At 37.9% G+C, this 22950-nt stretch overlaps 1 protein-coding gene across 3 annotated transcripts in view; it reads right to left on the minus strand.

The window, feature by feature from the left end:
• The window catches only part of MTMR9 (myotubularin related protein 9), a 73731-nt gene that overhangs the window by 18199 nt on the left and 32582 nt on the right, over positions 1-22950 (minus strand). For all 3 annotated transcript variants that reach the window (XM_081495610.1, XM_081495599.1, XM_081495603.1), the window contains exons 4-5: positions 15367-15475; positions 11486-11611 (exon numbers count right to left, since the gene is read on the minus strand). In XM_081495610.1, coding sequence (XP_081351736.1) covers positions 11486-11611; positions 15367-15475 — 235 coding nt within the window. The remainder of the gene's footprint in view (positions 1-11485; positions 11612-15366; positions 15476-22950) is intronic.

Raw genomic sequence — 22950 nt, forward strand, 5'->3', positions numbered from 1 at the left:
ACTATCATTCAGCTAAAAATATTTCCTAATTTCCATTCTGATTTACAGACTATTTACAAGTATTTCCTTTAATCTAGAAATACCCTGGGTATTCCTCAATACCTTGTGTGTTAGTCACTCAGTTGTGTCTGACTCTGTGACCCCATGGACTGTAGCTCGCCAGGCTTCTCTGTCCACGGAATTCTCCAGGCAAGAATACTGAAGTGGGTTGCCATTCCCTTCACCAGGAGATCTTTCCAACCCAGGATCAAACCCAGGTCTCCTGCATTGCAGGCAGATTCTTTTATCATCTGAGCCACCAGTGCTAACTGATTTCTAATATAATTCCTCTGTGGTCGGAGATTATATTCTGTATGGTTTCAATCCTTTGAAATTTATTTAACAGCCCAGCATATGTTCTCTCTTGGATAATACTATGTGTTCTTGCATACTGTTTATTCTGCAGAAGTCGGGAGTAGTAGTCAGTGAATATCAGATAGTGCTGTTCAGATTCTCTTTCTACTCGTTTGTAGTTTTGTTTTAGTTTTGTTTGTAGTTTTGTCTCAGCAAGTTCTGTTACTTGCTGAGAGGGCGGTTTAAACAATCTACTATGACCACAGAACTTTCTTTATTTTCATCAGTTTAGGCTATAAAAATATATATCATTATATTATCCTGATCAATTTTATCCTTATGGAATGATCTCTTTATTTCATAATATTCTGTGTCCTTAAGTTTTTCATTTTAATCTGAAATTAATAAAGCAACTTCTTTTTTATACTCATTATTTTCATGGCAAATTTTCTCCACCCATTTATTTTCAATCTGTCTCTTTATATTCTAAATGCACCTTTTCCAAAAAACTGCAGAGGGAGGAACACTCCCAAATTCATTCTACAAGGCCACCTGACACCAAAACCAGACAAAGAGAGAAAATTACAGGCCAAAATCACTGATGAACATAGATGCAAAAATCTTCAACAAAATACTAGCAAACCAAACCCAACAACACATTAAAAGGAATATACACCATGATTAAGTGGGATTTATCCTAGGGATGCAAGGATTCTTCAATATATCAAACAATGTGATACACCATATTAACAAACAGAAGAATAAAAACCACACAATCATCCCAACAGATGCAGAAAAGTCTTTTAACAAAATTCAACACCTATTTATGATTAAAAAAAAAAAAACCCTTCAGAAAGTGGGCATAGAGAGACCTATGTCAACATAATAAAGGGCATATGTGACAAACCCACAACAAATATTATTCTCAATGGTGAAAACTGAAAGCATTTCCTCTAAGATCAGGAACAAGAGTGTCCACTCTCGCCACTGTTTTTCAACATAGTGTTGGAAGTCCTAGCCACAGCAATCAGAGAAGAAAAATAAAAGAAATAAAAATTGGAAAAGAACAAGTAAACTGTCACTGTTTGCAGAAGACATGACACTATACATAGAAAATCCTAAAGAGACCACCAGAAAACTACTCGAGCTAAGCAATGAATTTAGTAAAGTTGCAGGATATAAAATTAATACACAAGAAGCTCTTGCATTTCTATACACTAAAAGATCAGAAAGAGAAATTAAGGAAATAATCCCAGTTAACATTGTAACAAAAAGAATAAAATACCTAGGAATAACCTACCTAAGGAAGCAAAACACCCATATGCAGAAAACTATAAGATATTAATGAAAGAAATCAAAGGTGACACAAACGGAGAGATATATATACCATGTTCTTAAGACTGGAAGAATCAATATTTTTAAATTGACTATACTACCCAAAGCAATCTAAAGATTCATTGCAATTCCTATCAAATTACCAATGGCATTTTTCACAGAACTAGAACAGAAAGTTTTACAATTTGTATGGAAACACAAAAGATCCTGAATAGCCAAAGCAATCTTGAGAAAGAAAAATGGAGCTGGAGGAATCAGGCTTCCTGACATCAGTCTATACTACAAAGTTACAGTAATCAACAGGGTATGGTCCTGGCACAAAAACAGAAATATAAACCAATGGAATTCCAGAGACAGAAAGCCCAGAGATAAACCCATGTGCATCTGGTCACCTGATTTATGACAAAAGAGGCAAGATTATACAATGGAGAAAAAACAGCCTCTTCAAAAAGTGGTGCTGGAAAAACTGGACAGCTGCATGTAAAAGAATGAAATAAGAACACTACCTAATACCATTTACAAAAATAAACTCAAAATGGATCAAAGACCTTAATGTAAGGTCAGACACTATAAAATTCTTAAAGGAAAATACAGGCACAACACTCTCTGACATAATTTGCAGCAATATCTTTTTGGATTCATCTCTTATGGTAATGAAAATAAAAACAAAAGTAAACAAATGAGACCTAGTGAAACTTGGAAGTTTTTGCACAGAAATGGAAACCATGAACAAGATGAAAAGAGCCCTCAGAGTAGGAGAAAATATTTACAAATGCAGCTCAATATAAAAAAAAAAATAAACAACCCAATCAAAAAATGGGCAGAAGACCTAAACAGCTTCCTCCAAAGAAGACATACAGATGGCCAACAAACACATGAAAAGATACTCAACATCACTAATTATCAGAGAAATACAAATCCAAACTACAGTGAGATATTACCTCATACTTATCAGAATAGCCAACATCTATAAATGATGATGAGGATGTGGAGAAAAGGAAACCCTCTTGCACTGTTGCTGGAAATAAAAACTGGTACAGCTGCTACGGAGAACAACGTGAAGGTTCCTTAAAAAACTAAAAAAAACTACCATATGACCCAGAAATCCCACTTACTTCTTTCTCTGGTACTTATCCAGAGAAAACCATAATTCAAAAAGACACACATAGGACTTCCCTAGTGATCCAGTGGTGAAGAATCTGCTTACCAATGCAGGGGGCACAGATTTGACCCCCAGTCTGGGAAGACTCCAGATGCCAAAGGGCAACTAAACCCACGTGCCACATCTACTGAAGCCCCTGTGCCCTGGAGCCTGTGGGCCACAGCAAGGGAAGCTACTGCAACGAGAAATCCACACACTGCAACTGAAGAGTAGCTGGCACTCACCACAACTGAACTCACCACAACACTGCAACTGAAGAGTAGCTGGCACTCACCACAACTAGAGAGAGCCCACATGCAACAACAAAGACCCAGCACAGCCAAAAATCATTAATTTTTTAAAAAAGACATATGTACCCCAATATTCACTGAAGCACCATTTACAACAGTCAGGACATGGAAGCAACCTAAATGTTCATCAACAAAGGAATGGATAAAGAAGATGTGATATGACCCACTCCCTAGAGTAAAGGAAACAAAAACAAAAATAAGCATATGGGACCTAATTAAATTTAAAAGCTTCTGCACAGCAAAAGAAACTATAAACAATGTAAAGAGACAACCCTCAGAATGGGAGAAAATAATTGCAAACAAAGCAACCAACAAACATTAATCCCTAAAATATACATGCAGCTCAATATCAGAAAAACAAACAAACCAATCAAAAAATAGGCAGAAGATCTAAACAAACATTCCTCTAACAAAGACATACAGATGGCCAACAAACATGAAAAGATGCTCAACATTGCTCATTATTAGACAAATGCAAATCAAAACTACAGTGAGGTTATCAACCTTGCATCAGTCAGAATGGCCATCAACAAAAAAATCTATGAACTATAAATGCTGGAGAAGATGTGGAGAAAAGGGAACCCTCTGGCACTATCAGTGGGTACAACTGCTACAGAGACAGTATGGAAATTCCTTTAAAAACTAGGAGTAAAACTACCATATGACCCAGTAATCCCACTACTGGGCATATACCCTGAGAAAACCATAACTCAAGACATGTGTACCCCAATGTTCACTGCACACATTTACAGTCACCAGCCACTTAGATGTCCATTGACAGGTAAATGGATAAAGACATTGTGGTATATATATATATATATATGTACACAATGGAATATTAGGCATTAAAAGGAATGAATTTGAATCAGCTGAAACAAAGTGGATGAACTTCGAGCCTGTTATGTGGAAAGAGAAAACAACTGTAGTATGTTAATGTATATATATGGCATCTAGAAAAATGGCACTGATGAACTAATTTGCAGGGCAGGAATAGGAACATAGATAGTCTTGTGGATACAGAGGAGGAAGAAGGTGGGATGAATCGAGAGAGTAGCACTGATATATACATACCACTATGTGCAAAAACAGCTAATGGGAAGCTGCTATAAAACACAGGGAGCCAAGCCTGGCCCTGTGTGACACGTGCTCTGTGACAACCTAGAGGGGTGGGATGGTGGGGAAGTGAGTGTGAGAGAGGCTCAAGAGGGAGGGGATATATATACACACTTATGCCTGATTTGTGTTGTTGTATAGCAGAAACCAACACAATATTGTAAAGCAATTATCCTCCAATTAAAATTAATTTTTAAGTTAAAAAAAAAGAATGTGCAAATAAACAAATAAAACTACCATCTTAAAAAAGAAAAGAAAATATGAGTTGTCTTTATAACAACAGGCTCTCTAGAGTTTATAACTCACAGCAAAAGTTATCTAGTTAGGCCCTTCTGAATACAGCCTCCAAATAAAAATAGGACAAGCTGGAAAAAAAATGTGGTACATATATACAATGGAATATTACTCAGCTATAAAAAGGAATGAAACTGGGTCATTGGACACTAAGAGGAGAATGAGGGGTAGGATGAACTGGGGGATTGGGATTGACACATACACACTACTGATACTATGTAGAAAACAGATAACTAATGGGAACCTACTGCATAGCTCAGGGAACCTTACTCAGTGCTCTACGGTGACATAAATGGGAAGGCCATCCAGAAAAGGGGATACATGTACAAGAACAGCCGATGCACTTTGTTGTACAGTAGAAACTAACACAACATTGTAGAGAACCTATACTCCAGTAAGAATTATTTAAAAATAAGAACACAAAATGCATCTCTGTAGACAGCATATATTTGAACCTTACTTTTTCTTTTTTCAGCTGCATCAACGGCTTGCAGAATCTCAGTTCTCTAACCAGGGATTGAACCCAGGCCCTCAGCAGTGAAAGCCTGGAATCTTAACTAGTAGGCTACCAGGGAACTCCCTTGCTTTTTTCCTTTAATTCATTCTGACAATCTCTGTGTTTTAATTGGGGTGTTAAGCTCAGTAATGCTAAATATTGATACTGCTGGATTTTAGTCTAGCATTTATTATGTCTGCCCCTTCATTTTTTTATTGCTATTTCTTCTTTCCCACTTTCTTTTGAATTACTTTTTAGAACTGCATTTTAATATATTAACTTTAAATCATATCTCTTAACATTTTTAAGTGATTGCTCAGACCACCTTTCCCGCCTCCTGAGAAATCTGTATACAGGTCAAGAAGCAACAGTTAGAACTGGACATGGAACAACAGAGTGGTTCAAGGTTGGGCAAGGAGTATGTCAAGGCTATATATTGTCACCCTGTTTATTTAAATTATATGCAGAGTACATTATGCAAAATGCCAGGCTGGATGAAGCACAAGCTGGAATCAAGACTGCCAGGAGAAATATCAATAACCTCAGATATGCAGATGCCACCACCCTTATGACAGAAAGCGAAGAAGAACTAAAGTTCCTCTTGATGAAAGTGAAAAGAGGAGAGTGAAAAAGCTGGCTTAAAAACTCAACATTCAGAAAACAAAGATCATGGCATCTGGTCCCATCACTTCATGGCAAACAGGTGGGGAAACAATGGAAACAGTGACAGACTTTATTTTCTTGGGCTCCAAAATCTCTGTAGATGGTGACTGCCGCCATGAAATTAAATGACACTTGCTCCTTGGATGAAAAGCTATGACCAACCTAGACAGCATATTAAAAATCAGGGACATTACTTTGCCAACAAAAGTCTGTCTAGTCAAAGCTATGGTTTTTCCAGTAGTCATGTATGGATGTGAGAGTTGGACCATAAAGAAAGCTGAGAATCAGAATTGATGCTCTTGAACTGTGAGAAGACTCTTGAGAGTTCACTGGACTGCAAGGAGATCAAATCAGTCAATCCTAAAGGAAATAAACCCTGAATATTCACCAGAAGGACCGATGCTGAAGCTGAAACGCCAATACTTAGGACACCTGATGCAACGAGCCGACTCACTGGAAAAGACCCTGATGCTAGGAAAGACTGAAGGTAGGAGGAGAAGGGAACGACAGAGGATGAGATGGTTGGATTGCATCACAGACTCGATGGACACGAGTTTGAGCAAGCGCCGGGAGTTGGTGATGGACAGGGAAGCCTGGCGTGCTGCAACCCATGGGGTCGCAAAGAGTCAGACACGACTGAGCCAAAGAATTGAATTGACTCTATGATTACTTTTACTGAACTGAAGTGACAAGGACGATGGTTCTCAACTAGGGGTGATTTTGCCTCAGGGGAACATTTGTTAATGAGTGGAGACAATTGGGGGTTGGAGAAGACCACTGCTGACATCTAGTGGTAGACCAGGGATACTGCCAAACACCCTACAATGCACAGGACAGCTTCTCACAACAAAGAATTATACAGCCCAAAGGTCAACAGTGCCAAGTTTGAGAAACTCAGCTCCAGGGATTATAATATATACTGTTAACTTAAACATTAGCCCATGTTACATAATATGTAAAAACCCTGAAACTGTATAGGTCTAATGTATCCATTCAGCCACCCCACACCCATTTTTAATGACATAGTTTCCATGTGTAACATGTCTACACACACCATAAACACCACAAAGGCAATGCTGTAGTTTTTGTTTTAAACAGTCTTACATATTTTAAAGACATTAAAAAGAAAAAATAGCTTGTTATATTTAATTATACCATTTCCAATATTCTTCAATTATTTTGAATATTCAGGTTTCCCTCTGGTATTACTTCCCTTTAGTCTGAATAACTTCTTTTAACATTTCTTATAGTGAAAGCCTCTTAGTGACAAGTTCTTAGTTTCTTTTTATCTGAAAATGTTGTCTCACCTTCTTCCTTGGGAGATATTTTCACCAGATACAGAATTCAGGGCTGATAGGTTTTTTACCTATCAGCACTTTTTAATAAAAGTTTTGTTGGGATTTCCCAGATGGTCCAGTGGTTAAGAATCTGCCTTGCGATGACACAGGGGTCAAGGGTTTGATCCCTGGTCAGGGAAGAAGTTGCAGAGCAACTAAACCGGACCACTGCAACTACTTAGCCCACATGCTTTGAGCCCGTGGACCACAGCAAAAGACTGCACACGATGCAATAAAGACACTGCGTGCCACAACTAAGACCCGACACAGCTAAATAAATTCTTTAAAAATAAATAAAATTTAAAATATAAAAGTTTTATCATCTAGTCTCCATAAATTCTGATGAATAGTTCATAGTCACCTGAATTATCTCTGTATGTAATGTGTTGTTTTTAACTGGCAACTTTCAAGATCTTCATTTGACCATTGCTCTTTGGCAATTTGACTATGATGTGCCTAGCATGATTTTTCTCATACTCATCCTGTTTGGGGCTTGCTGAACTTTTTGAACTTATAAAATTGACCAAATTTTTAGCTTCTGAACATGAGTTCTTTAAATATTTTTCCTACCTATTGTCTATTCTCTCCTGGATCTGTCATTACACATATACTAGCCATTCTGTTCCACAGGTTTCTGAGGCTCTTTTTTCCATAATTTCTCATCTCCTTTACTTCTCCAAATAATTTCCACGGCTCTAGCTTCAATTTCACTGATTCTGTCCTGTCATCTCCTCTCTGCTATTTAACCAAGTGAATATTTTATTTCAGATATATATTTTCAAAAAATGCTGAGAGGTTCATTTGACTCTTTTTAGCATTTCTGTTTCTCTGGTAAGATTTCCTGTCTTGTCTCTCCTTTGAAATATATTTACCTTTATGGAAAATCGAGCAACTTAAACAGCTGCTCTAAAGACCTTGAATGATCAAACATTTCAACATCTGAGGCATCTTGGGACTGGCACTTGTTGACTGTCTTTTCTTTTTTTGATAGTCTCTTCTTCTTGAGAATGGGTCATAATATCCTGACTCAACTTTGGATTATATCCTATATTCACTGTGAATTTTATGTTGCAGAAAATCTGCATTCCATTAAACACCTTTGAAGAGTGTTTTACAAGGAATTAGCTTGTTCAGACAAGCCACAAACTTTGTAACATCTGAGATGCACAGCAACTCAGATCTTAGTTCTGACTGCCCCTAGTCTGCCCCAAGCAATGGTTCAAGAGTCAGCCAGAGATTCAGGATTACAAACAGAACCAAGGTTCTCTTCTTCTGGCTCTCTGGTTCCCCAAGCCCTTCCCCTGGTTCCCCCCACCAGAAGTGGGCTTTCCATTTGAACGATAGCTGTCCGGCACCATCAAGGCCATTAACTGTGCTGACTTCAGGACAAGGCCCCCCCAAAAAGGAAATTTACTCTTCCATTCACTTCCCCTAAGTTTTTCCTCCCCTCCCTCTAAAATACGCTGCTTTCTGTTCACTCACCAGAGCTTCAAGTTTTTCTATTTTATTCATAGTTTGTCACTGATATCTGCAAGAGATCTTGTCAGATAGGGGCTACTCAACCATTACCTTATCATCGTCTTTTTTGCATATAACTTCTAAAGTGGTAGATTGGGGAAGTACAGATATATACTGTATATGTGTATTTCAGCAAAGTATCTGAAACAGTATTTTATTATATCCTAGAATAAAAGTATGTTAAAAGGGGAGGAACTCTTACAGATCATTCGTCCAACACTTTGATTTCGTAGACGTGGAAACAAAGTCCCAGAAAGTCAAGCAGTCAACATTAATATCTGGGATGCAATGTAAATAATTTGAGAGATAGTTTGAGTACTCTGTCTTCTCAATACCACATATCTCTTTTGGATATAACAGAGAAGTAGGGACTGGCTAATATTATTCAGAAAGTTTTTTAGATGATCAAAAAACCTTCCTCAGGGAATACTGATGAAGTGATATGTCTACCTGATGGAGGATTTCAGTGATATACAGATAGACTTATCATACCTTTGTCCCGTCCTGCATAAATGCACACATTCCTATATTTATTGACTTGACAATTATCTACTGCTTGCAAACCATGTACTATGAATGCAGTAGGGAACAAGAATGACATATGGTTCCCAGCCTCCTACAGTTTGTAGTCCAGCAGCTTGTATTCTAGCTCAGGAGACAATAAACAATGAAAAGAAGCTTTCACACTGGTGACCCCTTCCTACTTGAAACTTGATCTTCCCTTGGCTTTTTCCTCCACTTGTCCTTACATGGTTAATCCTTGGCCCCCACTGACATTAGATGTTTTCCCTCAGTAATCTCAACTTCTGCCTATGGTTCTCACAATGTACACAATGTATACACTGATGACTCTCAATTTTTCATTTTTAACACAGATCTCTCAAGCTCTAAACTATCTCTTATACATATTCAATGATGTGCACCACACAGGCCCTTTGAATTTGTCATCTTCAAAACTGAACTCAACTCATTCCCTGTCACACACATTTCTCTTTCTATCTTTCCCATCTCAGTAGTAAAACCTAGATGCCACTGCCTGTTTTACCTCTCACATCCAATGAGTGGGTCACCAACTCCTTTTAATTCCACTTCCTGAAAACTTTCTGCACTATAGCCCCTCTGTTATTGATCCAATCATTATTTCAGTAGCCTCCTAAGCAGTTTCTCAGCATTTTGCATCAGAATTGATTTGCTCTAACACAAATCTAATAATGTCATTTCCTCTGTGCCTTCATTAGTAATTTAATTCTGAAAGAGGCCAATGCAACTTTGGGCTACCTTAAAGTATCAGTCATAGTTCCAATCTACACTAAAATATTACCAGTACTATATTTTATGAGCATCAGTGACAAACTGAAGGTCTTGCCGAGAAAACCAATCAAGACAGGGTGTGGCCCTGAGTTCAGTGGTATGAGAAAAGGCTGAAGTAAATACTCATATTTAATCTATAGAAAATAAAACTTAGCGGGGACATAAAACTTCTTAATTTGAAGAACGATTTACAGTAGAGGAATAAGACAACCTGAGCACCACAGGCCACATCAGAAACACGGGGTCTAAGTGCAGGGACGTCAGCTCAGTATCAGGATGGTAACCTACTGGGACACTGTGTGACACTGCAAACCCTCTCGCACTCGAGGCTGCAAGCGGAAGCTGGACAATCACACCATGGATGTTGTCAGCACACAGGATTTCTGAACAGAATAGGAGACTGATCTGAACGTTGGCTTGCTGAATGTAGACTGCGAGCGATTCACTTCTGGCATCTAACTACAAGATGAATAATTTACACTGATATTTTTTTGGATAACCAGGAAAATCATACAGATACCTCCCTTCCTGATCAAATTCGGACTGCTGTTTTCCACCTAGGAAGTAATAAGGATTCCTCTAAGTTAGCCATCAGGTAGTAGTTAATTGATATGAAAGAAAAGCATCATGCATTTGAGAACGTTTACTATGCAGTTTTTAATGCTATAAAGACCTTGAAAATAAATGTAAATACAGGTAGCTATCCACAAGCTGTATAAAAATGCTCTATATATAAGAATATAAAATTCCCCTTCCTTTTTCACTTTGCTGCTATGGACGTCTTTATTACATGGCACCTGGTCCCTACTTCTTGATCCTCTCAGGACCCATTTACAGAGGTATAGTTTAAAAAAGTTAAAAAGTTTTTTTTTTTGAAGACCAAAAGCATCTACTTACTGGACAGCTCTAGGTTCTTTCTTAATGAGACACAGCCCATTTCTTTTTTCAGGTATCTGTACATTCGGGCCAGCCAAGAGTGAAGGGGAAGATACACTCAATGCAAGACACAAATGTTGCTCTTTTGGTTCAAGCAAAAAAACTTTGTAAGTAAAATCCCACTCAGAGATTGGTTCAAGATGGCACAGTAAGAGGACACGCGCTGTCCTCCTGAGAGAGCACTGAAATCACAATTATTGAACAACCATCGAGAGGAGAACACTGGAATCCACCAAAACAGATACCCCATGTCCAAAGACAAAGGAGAAGTACACCGGTCTTAGTAACCCAAATTATGAAATCACAAAAACTATCCCACAGAAAGAAATCGATATACATGGTTTTCCAATGCTCTCCGGGGTACACAGTGAGTTCAACAGACTTTTGGGGGGATGGCTCAGAACCTAATTACTATATATAAAACTGCTTCTATGGGACACTTTTAAAACACCCCCAAATTAAAACAGGTCAGGACTATCTTTATGGAGATCTTAACGCTTTATCAGCAAATCTACTAGAAGGAAAATTACTTAAGCTGTAGCACTGAGAACAATTATGTGAATCTTTGAATGGCAGAGGCTGCAGCACTAATAGCTAATAGATACTTCTTTTACTTGTCAAAAGGAAGCGATCATTTTCACCAGTCAAGTGCTGGGTTATTTCTCATTACCCATTAATTCTCTCAAAAGTTACTCACAGCTGAAGAGTAGAGTTCAAACTCTTGCTCAGGGAGGAAAGAATGCCAACCGTCTTCTATCACTTCAAACATGGGCCGGTAAAAGAAAGGGTACATCAGAGTGATGGCGTCCAGGGTAGATAATGCCTAGGGGAAAAAAGAAGTAAAGAAAGAAAAAAGGAACGTGTCACAATTCCAAATATTTTCTAACTGCCAAATTGATATTCATCAAATATGGCCTAAAATGATGGACACCTAATACATTTCTCTAACATTATATTTATCACTAGATACAATTATACCTTATTTTCAGCCTCTAACATGGTATCTGAGACATAACACTCAATTAGCATTTGCTGAATGAACAAAAGAACAAAACAATGTGCACACCTATTCTAGAAGAAAAATGAAAAAAACTTCCTCTTGAGACCATTTAATAAGGCCTAATGAAAAGGTCCAAATATTTCTGGGGATTAGAGAACAGGCTGCAGTTAATCAGTAAGGCCTTGGTTCAAAATTCAGTTATTACCTACATATGTAAATTACCTAAAATCAGAATTTCTAAGCAATTGTAAAAAAGCTTAGTAGCCAAAGAGTCAGACTGCTGGACTCAAATTCCAGACGCCAGGGCCAACAGTGGTATTACGTAATGTGGCCACTCCATGCCTCAGCTGTCAATGGAAGAAAGTTATTTCACAGGGCGATGCCTAGGGTGGTAAGGCATTAAGAGAATGTGTGCAGCAGGGCTAGAACAGTACCTGACACATAACAAACTCTAATTTCAGCTACTATATGCCCCACGTAGCCTCCATCAATGTGAAATTCCCTCCATTCCTAGAGTGATCAGATGCCCTCATACCTTCATGCTACGCTAACCCATTCTCAAACCGGGGCAGTAACTCCGTGGTCCCAAAGTGAGCCTACAGGTCATCTGAAGTACAATGCCAAGGAATCCTGACTAGATGAGGAACTGAGAGGTGGAACATACCCTGTCACCTAGCAGTTTCATCCTTCTGACAGGGGAGTTTTAGAAAACATTTCTATGGCTAGAAAAACAAAGGCACCAAAATCAATTAGCACAATTCAGACTGCTGTAATTTTGGAGACACTCAGCTGGGGCGGGGAGGCCAACATCATGCTAACATCCCCAAGCTCTCAGAGTAAAGCTACCTCCTTCTAAGTCACAGAAAGATCAGGTCAGTAGAACCTTTATTTAATTTTTAAATTTTATTATTTTACTACTTAAAAAATATTCTTTGCAATATTAAAATTTTTTCCAGCTTTACTGTGGTATAAATTGATAAATAAAATGTAAAATATTTCTAATGTACAATGTGATGATTTGATACACAAACACACTGTAAAAGAGTTTCCCCCTTGAGTTAATTAACACATACATCACCTCACATATTTACCTTCTGTTGTTGCTTTTGAGAACATTTAAGTTCTACTCTCTTGGCAAATTTCAGTTACACACTACAGTGTTACCAACTATAGTCTATGTTATACATTAGATTCTCAGGTCTTATAACTGAACATCTGTAACTTTTACCAGCCTCTCCCTATTTGACCTCCTGCTAGCCCCGGGAAACCACTTTTCTACTCCCTGTTTCTATGTGTTTCCCTTTTTTATTTTTGAGATTCCACATATAAGTGATATGATGCAGTATCTGTCTTTCTCTGTCTGGCTTATTTCACCTAGCACAATGCCCTCTAGCTTCACCCATTGTTTGTTCATGCCATGGTTCATGCAGTTGTTTCAACTGACAGTATTGCTTTCTTTTTGATGGCTGAATAATACTTCATTTGTGTGTGTGTGTGTCTGTGTGTGTGTGTGTACACGTGTGCACACATTGTGTGTATAATTTTCTTTATTCATCCATCCATCAACACTTAGGTTTTTATATACTTTGAATATTATGAATAATGCTGCAATGAACATGGGAGTACAGATATCTCTTTAAAACAACCATTTTGTTTCCTTCAGATATATACCAAGAACTGGGATTGCTGGATCAATGAAAGACCCTTTTTTAATTTCTTGAGGAACCTCCATACTATATTAATAGTGATTGGTACAATCATTATTTTAAATTCATGTTCACAAACATGCCAGCAGACAATAAGCACTCAGACTTGTCATGATTACATTTCAAGTAGCTAGAGATGGAACTTTTCCTTTAAACACATTAATACTCAAAGAAATAAAGTCATTTCAACCCTAAAAGACAACCGAAACTACACAGAAAAAATGGTTCATCAGACTTCTACTACAATTTAGAAAACTGAGCACTTGCCAGTTATTCTTCCAATGGGATTCTACTTAGGGTAGCAGATTTTGAGTATATGAATTTTGATAACAAAGAATAGCTCAACTATGCTTTATAAGAATTCACTTATTACTACCAAACTATATCAAGATGTATAGAGGGACAGAGGAAAACTGGATGCCAGGAAAAGGCTAGAGGCCAAGTACACTATGTGTATGTACTATGCTGTGAAAACAATCAATAGAGCATTCATTTTTTAAGGTCAAATTACAATAGTGGCTCAGAATTTGCAGCTTCTTTTCAGCCATAAGGGCTTCTCCATAATCAGTTTCTACAGAGTTTTACATAATATTTAATATGTATAGCTAAATAAGCAACTGATTAGTGTCAAATGCTAACGAAGCTAAGTAAATGCCATCAGAGTGGGGTAATAGGCTTTTTTGCCCTGTTTCTTCACCACAGGCAATTTCACTAACATCCACTAGCTATCTTACAAGTTATAAAAGGTATAAGAAAAAAAAATGTGCATCGGTCAGTGAAAATCCAACCCCACAACTGAAAAAAAGATAACATGCTCAACTGAAGTGGGTGAGCAGCATTACCTGGCCCAAAGAGCAAGACAGCATTTCCCTTCAACAGCCTAGAAGGTACAGTGTGATTCTCACTCATGTCAACAAATTCAGCCAAGTCAACATTCCTATGTTATTTCCAAATGATGACTATGTAACACAAAGAGTTAGCTTATCTTCTCGTTTTCATTAAGAAAAATTTAGCAAAAGCAGAAAGAAAACTACTACATGCCATTTTCTCAGTACCATAACAGTTCTTCTTTTTCTGTTTTTGTTTAAAAGCCAAAGGAAATCCTAGTTACAGATTTAAGCCTTTCTGCCTCCTTTTAACAGCTAAGCCAATAGCATTTATTTTGCATACAAAGCCCATATTAGGCACTCAAAGACAGAAGGAAAAAAAACTCAATGTGACTCTATAATTATCTAGAAAATACTATAAACATAAAGTTAACTACTATAATTTAGTGGTAATGATTTAAAATAAAGCAATTAAAAAAAAGGTATATACCAAAATAGTTGGTTAAAGTGGGAAAGAAAATAGTGTGAGCTATTCAATTTAAACACTAAATTATCCAAGTAAAATTTCTATTATTTGTAATCTGGACATATGTTCAGTATCATTTCTATAAATATAAAATGAACACATCCTATCTCAAGCAAATATGATAGATGGAGATTCAAATTTACTAAAAACAAACAAAAGACTACAATCATTGGTGATAATTACTTGCTTTACAAAAGAAATAAGATTTTCAAAAAGTCTCAACATTTACAAACACACAATGGAATATTATTCAGCCTTAAAACGGAAGGAAATCCTGTCACATGCTACAACATAGATGAACCCAAAAGAATAAGTAACATTAAAAACTTCTATAAGTCAATAAAATCTTTTTACATTCCTGTAACAATGATTCAGGGTAAGACTTTGCATTCAGTCTTCCAGATTTGAGTCACAGAACATGGCTCAAATGATATTTATCTATAAAAGAAACATAAGAGTTACAGTGAATCAGAAAATAAAGTTCCTTCTTTTACCACATTTTTTTTCCAAAACACTTACCTCAATGGAACTGGCTATATTCAAACATTCTTCCATTCCAGGAATATCCAACTGAATAATTCGAAAATCCTTACATTTTATGATGATGGTACCCAGGGGTCCCACAAATCTATAAAAAAATCATAAATTATGCTTAGGGACTGATATACTCCCAACTCCAAGTATATGACTATTTCTTCAAAAACAGGTGGTTAGTCATAATCACCAGCTATACAGGCAGACCTCGTTTTATTGTACTCACTTTATTGAGCTTCCCAGATACTGTGTTTTTTAAAGATTGAATGTTTGTTGCAACTCTGTGTCCAGCAAGTCTATTGGCACCATTTTTCTAACAGCATTTGCTCACTGTCTCTCTGCATCACATTTTGGTAATTGTTACAATATTCCAAGCCTTCCTGTTGTTGCTGCTATTTTGTTATACTTGTCATGGTGCTTTATGATCAGTGATCTCTGGTATTACTACTGTAACTGTTTGGGGGCACCAGTAACCATGCCCGTATATGACAGCAAACTTAACTGATAAGTAAGTGTCTTCTGACTGCTCCACCAACTGGCCGTTTCCCCATCTCTCTCCCTCTCCTCAGGCCTCCCTATTTCCTTAGACACAGCAATATCGAAATTAAGCCAATTAATAACTCTATAATGCCCTCTAAGAGCTCAAATGAAAGGAAAAGTCACACATCTCACTTTAAAAAAGATTAAGCTTAGTAAGGAAGCCATGTCAGTTGAAATAGGCCAAAAGTTAGGCCTCTTATGCCAAATAGTTAGCAAGTTGTGAATGCAAAGGAAAGTCCTTGAAGGAAATTAAAACTGCTACTCCAGTGAAAATAAGGATAAGAAAACAAAAAAAAGCCTAAGTGCTGAAAGAAAATTTTAAGATCAGTCAGCCATAACATTACCTTAAGTCAAAACCTAATCCAGAGCAAGGCCCTAACTCTAACTCTCTAAAGATGGAGACTGGAAAGAAACCTATGAAAGAAAAGTCTGAAGCAAGCAGAGGTTTGTTCGTGAGATTTAAGGAAAGAAGCTGTCTCCATCACATAAAAGGAAAGCAGCAAGTGCTGATGTAGAAGCAGTAGCAAGTTATCCAGATAGTTAAGGTAATTCATGAAGGTGTCTGCATTAAACTAACAGATTTTCAATGTAGACATAACAGCCTAGGGCTTTCCTAGTGGCTCAGTGGTAAAGAATCCACCTGCCAATGCAGGAGACATGGGTTTGATACCTGGTCTAGGAAGATCCCACATGCTGTGAAGCAACTAAGCCTATGCACCACAACTACTGACCCTGTGCTCTAGAGCCCAGGAGCCACAACTACTGAGCTCACATGCCGCAACTACTGAAGCTCATGCCCCCTAGAGCCTGTGCTCCACAGCAAGAGAAGCCACCGCAATGAGAAGCCCATGCACCGCAATGAAGAGTAGCCCCTGCTCGCCGCAACTAGAGAAAAGCACAGCCCAACAAGGAATACCCAGCACAACCAAAAATAAATAAAACTTTTTTAAAAAACAGCCTTATATTGGAAGAAGATGGCATCTAGGACTTTCACAGCTAGAAAGAAGTCAATGCCTGGCTTCAAAGATCTTAAGGGCAGATACACTCTCTTCTGAGGAGATAATGTGGGTGGTGAATTAAAGCTGATGCCAATGCTCATTTACCATTTCCAAAGTCCTAGGGCCCTGAAAAATTATGTTAAATCTACTCTGCCTGTGCTCTATAAATGGAATGACAAAGCCTGGATGACAGCGTATCTGTTTACAACAGGGTTTACTGAATACGTTAAGCTCACTGTTGAGATCCACTGTTCAGAAAGAAAGATTCTTTTCAAAACACTACTACTCACTGACAAGGCACCTGGTCACCTACTATCTGATGGAGACATACAATGATATATACGTTGTTTTCATGCTGGTTAACACAATGCCCATTCTGGAGCCTGTGGATCTGACTTGATTTTCAAATCTTATTACTTAAGAAATAACATTTCATTAGACTATAGCTGCCATACATAGTGATTCTTCTAATGGAACTGGGCAAAGTAAATTGAAAACCTCTGGAAAGGATTCACCATTCTAGATGCCATTAAGAATATTCGTGCTTCATGGGAAGAGGTCAAAATATTAACATTAACAGGAAGAAGTTGATTCTAACCCTGATGGATGATGTTGAGGGGTTTAAGACTTCAGTGGAGGAAGTCACTGCAGATGTGGTGGAAACAGCAAGAGAAATAGAATTAGAAGTAGCATGCAAAGATGTGAATGAACTGCTGTAGTCTCATGATACAGAGAAGGCAATGGCACCCCACTCCAGTACTCTTGCCTGGAAAATCCCATGGACGGAGGAGCCTGGTAGGCTGCAGTCCAGAGGGTAGCTAGGAGTCGGACGCGACTGAGCGACTTCACTTTCACTTTTCACTTGCATGCACTGGAGAAGGAAATGGCAACCCACTCCAGTATTCTTGCCTGGAGAATCCCAGGGATGGGGGAGCCTGGTGGGCTTCCGTCTATGGGGTCGCACAGGGTCGGACACGACTGAAGCGACTTAGCAGCAGTCTTATGATAAAACTTTAATGGATAAGGAGTTGAACAAAGTGTTTTCTTGAAATGGGGTCTACCCCTGGTAAAGACTGTTGAAATGACAAGGAAATCTGAATATTACATAAGCTTAGCTGATAAAGCAGCAAGAAGATTTGAGAAGACTGATTGTAATTTTGAGAAAAGTTCTACTGTGGGGAAAAAATGCCATCAAACAGCATTGCACGCTTCAGAGAGACTGCTCATGAAAGGAAAGAGTCAATTAATGTGGCAAACTTCACTCTTGTCTTATTTTAAGAATTTGTCAGAGCCACCTCTGCCTTCAGCACCCACCACTCTGATCAGTCAGGGTTCATCAGCATTGAGGCAAGACCCTCCACTGGCAAAAAAATTACAACTTGCTGAAGGCTCAGATGATGACTGGCATTTTGTTTAGCAATAAGGTATTTTTAAATTAAAATATATATTTTTTTCAGATATAATGCTATTGCACAGTTAACAGACTACGGTATAGTGTATCACAACTTTTATATGCATTGGGAAACCAAAAAATTCACGTGATTTATTGAGGTGGTCTCCAGACTACCAAATGTGCAACACCTCTGCTGTGTGCCTGTATGCAACTTCCTTCTCCCTTTTTAGTTTAATGAAGGAAGAATCATGTCTCCACCATTAAAATTTGAGCCATGAATTACTTAAAATTCATATATTAAAAATTTTTTAATATACAAAGTCATTCACACTAGGCCAATTCATTTAGTGGAGATAATTAGGAGTCTTACTTCAAAGAATAAGAAAAATAAATCTGTAGTTGATGTACTAAGTGTTTGTATAGAGATATTTCTGAAGCACAGGAAAACTGTTCATTTCAGATTTTACTTCCAAATTTGCAAGAGTTGATTTGAAAAAAAAGTACCTTTTTTTCCCAGTCTTTAAAACCTATTAACTCTTCTAAGTCAAGGAAAACATCAGAGTAAATGCCATATCTAATCATAAATTTTGTTATCAGTAAGTTTTGAATCAATTTATTTTACCTTAGTTGGGATTTTTGTCTTCCTTTTCCTGTTGTTTTCTTTTGTCTATACTTGTTGATAGTTCTGATTTTTCTTTTGCTTGGCCACCAATTGCCTCAATTCTTTCACATTAATACTTGCGAATATTCCCTAAACTATGACTTCTTATACTGATCCAGAAATGGTAATTTTATTTATACTGTGCTTAGTTTAGGAAGAAAACTCCTACAGCTACTCTTCCTGAATTCTGTAAATACCCCCATGCCCAATATCACTGCCCTGTGAGTTTGGATAAGCGAAAGTTATCAACATGGGTCAAATCCTAGCAAAGAAAATCCCATCAGATATCCACAACTGATCAACACAGTGAAATGCCTCTTATAAAGTATATTTTGAAAATTCATATTCTTGTCACTTCCACTTCTGGCAAAGTTTGAATTTCAGGTACCATATTTACCCTACTACCTGAAACCACCAAAATAAGGAGGCAAAATATAAGGAAGAACTGTTTTCAAGACGCTGAACATCAAACAACAATTTTTAAGACATTGAACAAAGATCTCTGGGAGATGAGAAACAAGATGAGTCTTATGATTGCCCCAATGCACTGTTTTAAGATTTTCCAAGTTATAGTGAAGGGAGAGAAGAACTGGGTGGGGCTGATAGTCTGAGAAGACCATCTATATTAGGAAAGAAGGAAAATTAATGAAGAAAATTTGGGTCTCAAATTAGTGACCTCAGATTCCACTATACTAGAAATATACCAGCAAGTTGAATCTAAAGCAGAAAATATTAAATAACAAAAGTAAGAGAGGAAAAAATTAATGAAAGAGACAAGAGAAGATTGTAGGGAAGAACAAAGTAAAAATGACTGCTTCAAAAGATCATTTAAGAGTGATAATCTTCTAGGCAGACTGATCAGGAAAAAAGAAAGTCACAATCTAACAATGCCAGAAATGAGAGAGGTTACAATCACATAGACTCCACAGACACCTAAAAATACTAAGGGAATATTAGGAACAATTTTATGCCAATAAATTCAACAATGTAAATGATATGGGCAAATTCCAAAGAAGACACAAACTACTAAAGATCATTCAAGAACAAATAACCTGGTTAATTCTTTATCTGATAAATAAACTGAAATCTTCATTAAAATGTTTCCCACAAAGAAAATTCCAGTCCTGGGTGGCTTCACTGATCAATTCCATAAAATATTTAAGGAAAAAATACTATCAAGTCAAAAAAAATTCTTCCAGAAAACTGAAGAAGAGACATTTACTTCTCAATTCACACCTGAAGTCTGGCATTTTCCTAATACAAAAACCAAAGACACGACAAGACAACTACAGACCAACAGCCCTCATAAACTAGATATAAAATTTCTAAACAAAACATTAGCAAGTTCCAACAATACATAAAAGGATAATCATGAGTAACTGAGGTGTATTCCAGAAATGCATGGTAGTTTTAACAAAGTAAGTTACTGTATTAAACTGAAAAAGAAAAACCATATGCTCATCTCAACAGATATAGGAAATACATGACAAAATCCAACAGCCATTTAAGATTTTAAAATGAAACAAAACAACCCAACTCTCAGCCAACTAAGAACAGAAGTGAACTTCTTCAACCTAAAAAACAGCATTTACCAAAAGCAACTCTACCACTAAGAGTATACTTAATGGTAAAAGGCTGAATGCTTTTTCACCAACACCAGGAATAATACTAAGATTTCACTCTCACCACTTCTATTCAACACTGTGGAACCAGGGGCTTCCATGGTGGTCCAGTGGTTAAGAATCTTCCTTGCAATGCAGGGGACACTAGTTCGATCCCTGGTCTGGGAAGATCTCACATGCTGTGGAACAACTAAGCCCATGCACCACGACTGCTGAGCCCAAGTGCTGCAGCTACTGAAGCCCGAGCGCCCTGGAGCCTTGTGTTCTGCAAAAAGAGAAGCCACCACAATGAGAAGCCTGTGCACTGCACTGAAGAGTAGGCCCCTCTAGCTGCAACTAGAGAAAGCCCAGGCGCAGCAACAAAGACCCAGGACAGCCAAAAAAAATTTTTTTTAAGATTTTTTAAAAATAAAAACACTGTACTACCAGTTACACCCAGTGCTACAAGGCAAGAAAACACGAGAAGTGGCATCTAGGTTGAAATGGAAGAAATAACACCGTTTTTAGTTGCAGATAACAACTGCCTAATTTTCTGAAGAAAATTATTTAAAAAAAAGCTATCCGAGTAAATGAATTTAGTTAAGCTGAAGGATACAAAAATATACAAAAATCAATAGCTTGCATATCAACGGCAGGCTAGTAAGCAAATTACTTGCTCTCTCTAGAAATAAGCTGGCTTCCCAAGTGGCTCAGTAGTAAAGAATCGACCTGCCAAGAAGGAGACTCAAGATCAACCTCTGGGTCAGGAAGATCCCTTGGAGAAGGAAATGGCAACCCACTCCAGTATTCTTGCCTGGAGAATTCCATGGGCAGAGGAGCCTGGTGGGCTACAGTTCGTGGCGTTGCAACAGTGGGACACAACTAAACAACAACAAAACAACAATAACAAAAGAAATTAGCTAACCTTGAGAGTGGCAAGCCCTAAGATGACAATGTATCATAAAATACAGAAGGTTAAAAACTCGATTAACACAAATAAGTAATAGGTAGTTGAAATTTTAAAAATACCACTTGAAATAGCATCAAAATATGAAATACACAGGAGAAAGTCTAACGAACAATGTCAAAGACCTAGAGTGAAAAATATAATATACTGCTGAAAAATATTTGAGACCTAAATAAGATAAATGGAGCAACAGATTTGTTCATAAGTCAGTTCAGTTCAGTTGCTCAGTCGTGTCCGACTCTTTGCGACCCCATGAACCACAGCACGCCAGGCATCCCTGTCCAATCCCAACTCCCTGAGTCTACCCAAACCCATGTCCATTGAGTCGGTGATGCCATCCAGCCATCTCATCCTCTGTCATCCCCTTCTCCTCCTGCCCTCAATCTTTCCCAGCATCAGGGTCTTTTCCAATGAGTCAGCTCTTCGCATCAGGTGGCTGAAGTATTGGCGTTTCACGTCCAACATCAGTCCTTCCAATGAACACCCAGGACTGATCTCCTTGCAGTCCAAGGGACTCTCAAGAGTCTTCTCCAGCACCACAGTTCAAAAGCATCGATTCTTCAGTGCTCAGCTTTCTTTATAGTCCAACTCTCACATCCATATATGACCACTGGAAAAACCATAGCCTTGACTAGATGGACCTTTGTTGGCAAAGTAATGTCTCTGCTTTTTAATATGCTGTCTAGGTTGGTCACAACTTTCCTTCCAAGGAGTAAGTATCTTTTAATTTCACTGCTGCAATCACCATCTGCAGTGATTTTGGAGCCCAGAAAAATAAAGTCAGCCACTGTTCCCACTGTTTCCCCATCTATCTGCCATGAAGTGATGGGACAGGATGCCATGATCTTAGTTTTCTGAATGTTGAGCTTTAAGCCAACTTTTTCACTCTCCTCTTTCACTTTCATCATAAGTCAGAATACTCAATATTAAGATGTCAGATGTTAGTTGTCACCAAGTTCATTTATCAACAGATTCACCACAATCTGGATCCAAATCACAACTGGCTGGGACTTTCCTAGTAATCTGGTGGTTAAGAATCTGCCTGCCAGTGCAGGGGCTATGGGTTCAATCCTGGTCCAGGAAGATCCTCACATGCCATGGAACAGCTAGGCCAGTGTGCCACAACTACTTAAGTGAACAGTAACTGCAGCCACGAAGTTAAAAGATGCTTGCTTCTTGGAAGGAAAGCTATGACAAACCTAGTCAACATATTAAAAAGCAGAAACATCACTTTGCTGACAAAGGAACATATACTCAAAGCTATGGTTTTTCTAATAGTCACATACAGATGTGATAGCTAGACCATAAAGAAGGCTGAGTACTAAAGAACTGATGCTTTCAAACTGTGGTGCTGGAGAAGACTCTTGAGAATCCTTTGGTGAGCAAGAATCCAGTCAATCCTAAAGGAA

The sequence above is a fragment of the Giraffa tippelskirchi genome, chromosome 1 (genome assembly GCF_054371585.1).
Source record: "Giraffa tippelskirchi isolate mGirTip1 chromosome 1, T2T-mGirTip1v1.2.pri, whole genome shotgun sequence".
NCBI classification, from domain to species: domain Eukaryota; kingdom Metazoa; phylum Chordata; class Mammalia; order Artiodactyla; family Giraffidae; genus Giraffa; species Giraffa tippelskirchi.